This window comes from Saprolegnia parasitica (assembly GCF_000151545.1).
Source record: "Saprolegnia parasitica CBS 223.65 unplaced genomic scaffold supercont2.55, whole genome shotgun sequence".
In the NCBI taxonomy this organism is placed as follows: Eukaryota; Oomycota; class Saprolegniomycetes; order Saprolegniales; family Saprolegniaceae; genus Saprolegnia; species Saprolegnia parasitica.
The window spans coordinates 117318-124382 of NW_012156449.1; the positions used below are offsets into that span (position 1 = coordinate 117318).

At 59.5% G+C, this 7065-nt stretch overlaps 6 protein-coding genes across 6 annotated transcripts; 3 read left to right on the forward strand and 3 right to left on the reverse strand.

Annotated features, from left to right (window-relative positions):
• Positions 1-12: 12 nt before the first annotated feature.
• On the reverse strand, positions 13-1651 carry SPRG_10425 (hypothetical protein; the record flags this gene model as incomplete). The annotated part of the gene is made up of 9 exons (XM_012349553.1): positions 1389-1651; positions 1278-1340; positions 1170-1221; positions 1030-1121; positions 843-988; positions 618-801; positions 427-568; positions 220-384; positions 13-171 (listed from the first exon to the last, which is right to left on the reverse strand). The coding sequence occupies exons 1-9, from the start codon at positions 1628-1630 to the stop codon at positions 13-15; spliced, it is 1245 nt and encodes a 414-aa protein (XP_012204943.1). The 5' UTR covers positions 1631-1651.
• Positions 1652-1912: 261 nt separating this feature from the next.
• SPRG_10426 (hypothetical protein) lies at positions 1913-2677 on the forward strand. Its single transcript, XM_012349554.1, has 5 exons — positions 1913-2085; positions 2127-2285; positions 2338-2430; positions 2473-2538; positions 2585-2677. Exons 1-5 carry the CDS (start codon positions 1999-2001, stop codon positions 2618-2620), a joined length of 441 nt encoding a protein of 146 aa, XP_012204944.1. The 5' UTR covers positions 1913-1998; the 3' UTR covers positions 2621-2677.
• Positions 2678-2689: 12 nt separating this feature from the next.
• On the reverse strand, positions 2690-3195 carry SPRG_10427 (hypothetical protein; the record flags this gene model as incomplete). Its single annotated transcript, XM_012349555.1, has 2 exons — positions 2690-3011; positions 3062-3195. The coding sequence occupies 2 exons, from the start codon at positions 3193-3195 to the stop codon at positions 2690-2692; spliced, it is 456 nt and encodes a 151-aa protein (XP_012204945.1).
• A 429-nt stretch (positions 3196-3624) lies between these two features.
• On the forward strand, positions 3625-4376 carry SPRG_10428 (60S ribosomal protein L27a). Its single transcript, XM_012349556.1, has 2 exons — positions 3625-3696; positions 3833-4376. Exons 1-2 carry the CDS (start codon positions 3694-3696, stop codon positions 4274-4276), a joined length of 447 nt encoding a protein of 148 aa, XP_012204946.1. The 5' UTR covers positions 3625-3693; the 3' UTR covers positions 4277-4376.
• SPRG_10429 (hypothetical protein) lies at positions 4347-4951 on the reverse strand. The gene is made up of 2 exons (XM_012349557.1): positions 4854-4951; positions 4347-4799 (listed from the first exon to the last, which is right to left on the reverse strand). Exons 1-2 carry the CDS (start codon positions 4936-4938, stop codon positions 4378-4380), a joined length of 507 nt encoding a protein of 168 aa, XP_012204947.1. The 5' UTR covers positions 4939-4951; the 3' UTR covers positions 4347-4377.
• A 32-nt stretch (positions 4952-4983) lies between these two features.
• On the forward strand, positions 4984-6886 carry SPRG_10430 (hypothetical protein; the record flags this gene model as incomplete). The annotated part of the gene is made up of 4 exons (XM_012349558.1): positions 4984-5042; positions 5089-6459; positions 6507-6652; positions 6701-6886. The coding sequence occupies exons 1-4, from the start codon at positions 5015-5017 to the stop codon at positions 6884-6886; spliced, it is 1731 nt and encodes a 576-aa protein (XP_012204948.1). The 5' UTR covers positions 4984-5014.
• Between the last annotated feature and the right edge of the window lie 179 nt (positions 6887-7065).

Genomic DNA, 7065 nt, shown 5'->3' on the forward strand with positions numbered 1-7065 from the left:
CAAGGTATGTCCTCAGGTCCACGGGTAAAAGGACGGAAAAAGGACCGCCCCGAGAACGCTAAACACGAGTGCGTACAGCAAGAGCCCTTTGCTCGCTGTCGGGTGCGTCATCGAGAGGTGGCCCGCGGCCCAAAAAATCGGCGGGTTGGCGCAGAGGAACCGCGTCAGCACCTAAGAGCACGAGTTCCATCCATAGCATTCAACGATGGCGCGTCGTACTTGGATGTGGAGCACAACGAGGGCATTGGCAAGCAGGAAGGCAAGATGCACCATGTAGGGCTGCAGCGGCGCCGGCAGCACCACGGTAGCCCGCGGACGGTAGTACGACAGCAGCGCATACGACGACAGGAGCAGCATCGGCGTCGCCAGCGCAAAGTTGGGAATCTACATAGTGGCGACCAGGTGAAATTGTGGTACAGCGATTACCTGCTTGAGCTCGTAGTAGGCAAACGGACCGACGCCCCAGTACTCTTTTTGGATAAACATGTACATGGCCGAGATGTTGGGCACGACGCTGGCGCACCACGGCCGGTCCACGTCGAGCTTGGATGTCACGTTAAGAAGAGAGCTAAAACAGCATCGATGAGGAACTTGCGTCGAGATGGCACGCGTCGTACGCAACGATGGCCGTGTACGGCGACAGCGACGGGCAGTAGGCGGCAATGCCAAACGCAAAGTAGAGAAGTTGGGGCCCGATCGCCACGACGCCGAGCAGCGCCGTCACGACCCAGTAGCGCAGAAATGCGCCGAGTGCTTGCAAGGGCAAGGGCGACGCGAGAAGGCGGTAGTAGGCAATGTACACTAAGAAGGTGTCAGAATGAAAAGAGGATATTAACACGTACGGGACAAGAGAACGCCGTTCGAGCGCGTGGCCGACGAAAGGCCAAACAAGATGGCGCTTAAAACGAGGTGCAGCGTCGAGGATCGATGCGACGTGCGGTAGAGCTCGAGGTAGTACATCCCGCCAAAGCTCAGGACGCACATCAAGCTACGACGCTCTCAAGTCGTGCTCGATACGATCGTACATACCTCTCGCTGTAGCACGACGACATAAAGATGCCAGAGGGGCAGAAGCAAAAGAAGATGGCCGAGCGGCGCGCCAGCGTCTCGTTCTGGAGAAGCTAGTACAAGCGTGAGCAAGACAGAACCCGCGTCGAGGCGCCGGATACCAATTGCCCGAGGCGGTAGAGGTAGCGCGCGGCAAGAACAAAGCTTATGTTGCTGCCATCGAGGTGCGTTAGCCTTGACTGCGAGACCAAGATGTTGATTGCACGTACCTGATGCACCAGCCTGCCACCAAGATTGCAGTCTGCGGGTCGCAGAACGGGGAAAGGAGCGCGCTGTGCCACGACGGCGTGAGCTACCGATGATTGGATTTGCGAGTGTACCTGGCGTAGCGCGTCAAGAGGCCAAAGAGCGGAAAGAACGCGTGGGTGTTCTCGTAGCCGTAGCCATCGGCTGCCATGTCGACGTAGTAGACGCCGTCCCAGGTGGCAAAGGCGCGGAAGATGGACGAAGACGCTGCGGATGTATCGTAGGGCGTGATGAGGTACGCGCTGAGCATCGCCATGGCCGAGACCCATGCCCGCGAGAGGACCGCGGTGGCCACGACCTTGGCCTCCTTGCCCATGTAACACGCTTCCTGCAAAACTGTTTCAACACTGTTTTCGTGCATAAAATTCCATGTAAATAGTGTGAAAGCAGATGAGGCAGCCTTCGCTACACCACGGCTTTGCAAAGCGACCATGCTAGCAACAGTGATACGGTGTTGGTCACGCTTCGCTGCTTTCCACTTCCTTGTGGAAATGGATTTCGCTGTCGACGTGAGGCTGATGCCAGTAACGAGGCGGCGTGACTGTACACTATATAGGTACAAAGTGTGTGAATGTTTGTGATGGGCAGTATTTGGTGTGCGCGAAAGATACAACGGGCAAAAATGACAGCACGCATGCGGCCGTCCATGACAGCGGACCGCCTGGAGGTCATCCTGCACGACGCATGCGATGCCATGGGGCAGGCGAAGCTCCTCGCTCCGAGACGTGGCTCGCGTACATCCTCGAGGCCATGGCCACGCCCTCCGACGAGGTACGAAGCGATTTGCAGCGGTAGAGCAAGCGTACGGCTAGCACGAAGCCCTCGCCGGGCGCTATGGCGTGCCCGCCGATGTGGCCAAGACCGCGCACGAAATCCTTGAGGCGCGCAAGCCCGACGTTCATCGGTACCTCGTGAGTCAAGCGATTGCATTGACGCCGACGCACCTTGTGAGCTTCGACTACTCGGTCCGGGTAGGCTGCGTTGTCATGACATGCGCTCGCCGTGACGCCTTGTGCCTTGTAGCTTGTCATGACAAGCAGCACGCTCCACGGTGTGTTCTACCCCGTTCTCGTGCTTCTGCTGTTGCTCCAAGATGCCAACGGTGCCCAGCGGGAGGTACTCGATGCACATCGTTCTCGTCGTCTCATGGTCGGGCAGGTGCGCTATGAGATGACGACGGACCAAGTCGACGATCTGCTCAATGAATTTGACGCAATCGAAAAGGTACATTCTGTCCAACGAAGAAGTGACAAGCGCACGTCGATGGTAGACGCTCTCGGCCGTCGCGCCGCAAGACGTAGTCTAGTCGTTCCATGCAACCAAGAACACGACGAGCTTGCGACAAATGTATCAAGTTTCCGTATCAAGTATCAAGTTAGCCAAACGCAAAGTGGAGGCAAGCACGGAGGCCGGCCTGCGCCCTGGGAAAGTAGCTGAGGCAATACCACGTGAGCGCGCAGCACTGGACAAAGACGGAGATGAACACGAGGATCGAGCGGAACCAAAGGCCCGGGCAGAGCGCAAACATGAGTGTGAGTCCAATCGTCGACAAGTACGCTGTGAAGCAAGGGAGTCGGTCCTTCTCCTGGAGGTTGGCCCACTGCTGGCGCGGCCCCGCGACAAAGAGCGTCGAGAGCATAATGATGAGCGAGCCAGACGAGTAGAGCACACCGAATGCCGCCATCGACAGCGGTAGCCTACACAAGGATCAGCTCATCGGCTCGGTTGCAACTAGTAATCGTAGTACACGAAGAAGGAGACGAGGAAGAGCACGAGGCCAAGACCGAGCGTCGTTAGGAACCGCTGCGTGTTGCGCGCATCTTGCGCCTGCGCCTGGTCGTCTTGGCCCAAGAAAGACTCCTTGAGCGTCGTGGGCAGCATGCGCGTACGATGAGAATCTTATTGTGTGCATCTTCTTCGATGGAAGATCCATTCCATCGGCGAAACGGTGCGTTGCGTCTTTCTAGTCCACACCCGGGTCGAAGGCTCCTTTTCACGCCATTTCAGCGGCTCGCGACAACACCTCGATTCCACGAAGCGAGCACTTGCTCCTGGTCATATCGTCTACTGATACTGACCTTGAACGATGCATGCATGAAGAAGCGCCATCTCTTGCTGTCAGTATATGTATACCCCTAACGTTAGCAGCGTCGCGAGGGCGTGGGTCGCATGTAAACCTCTATGAATACATACGATAGCTGTGCCAATAGAAACGCAGCGCGCCGGCGTAAATATGCATTGTGAGAGGTCTACCACGCCATCGGATTGGCCCGCGTATTGGCTGGACGAGCGCGTAATATTTGGTTGGAAGCGGAAGTCGGGATTTGTATGGGCTCTGTAGTCGCAGCTTAGTGTTGCTTTTCAGTTCCATCTACCAACATGGTATGTCCTCGATGCGAAGCTTAGCCAAGCCTATGGCCCGGGCTACGAGGGCGTCTGCCTCCGCGGCCTGCTTCCCGGGCCTTTGACACTGCATTAGAGTCCCTCGCCGGCGACGACTGACCTCTGTGCCATGTAGCCTACCGCCGCCCACAAGAACCGTAAGAAGCGTGGTCACGTGTCCGCTGGTCACGGCCGTATCGGCAAGCACCGCAAGCACCCGGGTGGTCGCGGTAACGCCGGTGGTCAGCACCACCATCGCATCCTCTTCGATAAGTTCCACCCTGGTTACTTCGGTAAGGTCGGTATGCGCCGCTTCCACCTCCTCAAGAACCGCCTCCACTGCCCCACGGTGAACGTTGAGAAGATCTGGTCGCTCGTCTCGGCCGAGACGAAGGAGGCCGCCGAGAAGTCCAAGGACGGCAAGGCCCCCATCATTGACGTCACCAAGTCGGGCTACTTCAAGGTCCTCGGCAAGGGTCGTCTCCCCGCCATCCCGGTCATCGTCAAGGCCAAGTTCTTCTCGCAGGAAGCCGAGAACAAGATCAAGGCTGTCGGCGGTGCCTGCTTGTTGACCGCTTAAATGCGATACACGAGCAGTGCCCATCCTCGCCTCTTGGTAGAAGTGGACAACACGTAAATGGTTAACCAAACTGGAAATCACACCCTGGGTTGATTGAGTTATCATCGGCGCGCATGCAGCCACTGCACGAGAGACGAGAGAGACTGCTTCCGAGCAGGGTCGAGCAGGTCGGCGAGCGTTCGTTGGAAGCTGTCGACGTCCTCCGTCGCAACGCCGCTAAAGTTGTCGAGGCCAATCGCGAGCTCCGACTGCCGACGAGAGCAGACCACATGCACGACGCAGCCCTTGCACATGGTTTTGAACACCAAGCTCTCGTCAATCAGTCCTTGGCGGTGGTCGAACGGCACCGTGGCCAACGGGCTCACGTCGCGAAGCGCGTGCGGCTGGCACGTATACCGAGCCTCGTAGCAGGACGTGGAGACGCCATCGTCGCTCTCGTCGCGTGGTCGCGCCAGCCTCGCTTCGTAGTACCAGTGGGCGAGGAGTGTCGTGTCGGTGCGCGCTGCTTGGGCGGCCACGTAGCCTAGATGACATACGGTGCATGACGGCCTAGTGCGACGACGATGGAAGCGTCTACCTGGCTGCCCACGGACCCATGCTAGCGTGGCGGCGGCGTCCCAGCGGGGATGCGACGCGGCGACGAAGCGGTCGCCCTCGACCATCGCACGCTGCGCTTGAACCGGATAATACCATGTCAAACCGGAAACCGTTTCGAACGAACCGGCGCGGATCGGCGCCATGGACGCGTCGACCACGGTCGCCCACGGTACGCTGCGAAGGGCCAGCCGTGCGTGGCATTACAGAGCACGTAGGGCGCAGCGAGGCCCACCTGGAGCACCTCACGATATCGGTGCCATCGGCCTCACCGCTCTACTCGAACGACTTTCACAGCGCGTCGCCGTCGGTGGTGCGCCGGTCGCCGACAAGTCGCGACGCAGATCGGTACAAGTCATCGCCGATGCTGCGCACGCCAACGTCGTCCAAGGAAGTCGTCTGGATACAGCAATACGACCCGCGTTCTCGGCAGTACTACTATCTCAACGGGTCCACGGGCGAGACGACCAGCACCAAGCCGCGCTTCTTCTCGAAAGAGCTCCGTGAGCGCAAGAGCGTCGCGGCGCTCACGATACAGTGCGCACTGCGCTCGCACATTGCACGCGCGCGCGCGGCGGCCTTGCGCGTCATTGCACCCGCGTCGTCCCACACGGGCGACGCGGTCCTCGACGAAGCCTACGCGCGCAAGACCAAGTACATTGCTTCGCTCCTCGCCGCTATTGCAAGCCTCCTTGCGATGCGGACACCCTCCTTTGCTACCGTTAAGGATGCACAGGATCGCGATGGCGACAACAACAAGAACGATTGCCACCTCGATCGGGACGAGCTACTCGCCTTGTATGAGGAGTTTAAGTCGACGCTCCGGTCGCTCCGGTCGACGTTTGCCGCCGTTGAGGCTGTCATCCGAGAGCTCCAAGACCAAGCGCTTCTCTCCACCAAGCTCGAAGACATCAACGAGACGCTCATTCAGGTGCAGAAAGGCGCCGTCCGGCTACAGCGAACGATCCTCGAAAAAGATGCTCTCTTCTGCACCATGGACGCGGCGCGACTCAATGCCGCATATGCCGCCTACGCGACGATTCTCTCCGCATCCAAGCAGCGCGACGCCGACATCGTGCTGCAAAAGGCTCTCGTGCGCTGCGAAGCGATCTTCCGCAAGACGATGGGACCGGCGTCGGTCCAGGCCGGGCGCGGCATGGACGTGACCAAGGTCGCTGGCAAGGTCTTTGCCGACTGGCACGACGCCGTCACGGTGGCGGTCGAGAGCGTACACGAACTCGAAGAGGCCGCCAAGGTATTGCCAACGGTACCTGTTGTTGTTGCGGTCGAAGCAGCGCCGGTGGTCGTTCCAGCGACGCCTCCTCTCGTTCCCGCTGCGATTCCCGAAGCGGCGCCCGTGTCGGAAACAAAGAGCCCTCGCCGAAGCTCGTACGACGTGGCGTATCTGCAAGAGCGCTGGGCGCGCGGCCTCGACCTCCGGGCCAAGGACGCCGAGGTGCAGCTGCAGCACGCCAGCGATGCCGAGCGACAGCGATCCCACGCCTTTCAAGACCGCGTGTACGCGCAAGCCCAGTACCAAGAAGAGCGCAATCGGTGCAAGCTCACCATCTGGGAGGCGGTCGTCGAAGGTCTGTGGTTTCTACTTGGCATGCGTCAGAAATAACCAGATGCACAGGGTGGTCGGTTGAGAAGATTAGCCACCTCGTTGCGCAAGAAACGAAGAAGACCATGCAAGACGGCGTCTCGAGCTTCCGCGTGCGCGACTCGCAGTCGGAGAACGGCCGGACGCTGCTTCAGCTCGCCTGCTGGTGGGGCCACGAGGTGCGGCAAACTACGATGTTTCCATTTGGATTCTATCAGGACGCGTAGCATTTGGTGCGGTACTTTGTCGAGAAGGGCTCCAACTTGGGCCAATTCGACAGCGTTTGCAATCGCTTCACATTACTGCACGACGCGGCGCGCGCGGGCCATGCACATGTCGTCCGCGTCCTGCTCGAGTACGGACTCAGCGTGAGCGTGGTCGACGCCAGCGGCGATCTGCCCTTGCACTGGTAGATGCTTTTGGCGAGTGTTTCAAGAGCCGATCTTGCTTTCAGGGCGACCCGGCGCAACCATCTGGACGCGGCCAAGGCCCTCTTGGAGTGCGGTGGCAAGCCCACGAGCGCCCACGTCGCCCGATGGAAGAGTCTCGGAACACGAAACGCGCGCGGAAAGCTCCCCATCGACCTCGCCAA

Bases quoted from the DNA above. Each gene is read 5' to 3' on its own strand.
- SPRG_10426 (XM_012349554.1), top strand. From the start codon at position 1,999: ATGCGATGCCATGGGGCAGGCGAAGCTCCTCGCTCCGAGACGTGGCTC. The intron at 2,431-2,472 runs GTACTCGATGCA...ATGGTCGGGCAG, and splicing joins CCAACGGTGCCCAGCGGGAG to GTGCGCTATGAGATGACGAC. The intron at 2,539-2,584 runs GTACATTCTGTC...CGTCGATGGTAG, and splicing joins AATTTGACGCAATCGAAAAG to ACGCTCTCGGCCGTCGCGCC.
- SPRG_10429 (XM_012349557.1), bottom strand. From the start codon at position 4,938: ATGGTCGAGGGCGACCGCTTCGTCGCCGCGTCGCATCCCCGCTGGGAC. The intron at 4,800-4,853 runs GTAGACGCTTCC...TATGTCATCTAG, and splicing joins ATGGGTCCGTGGGCAGCCAG to GCTACGTGGCCGCCCAAGCA.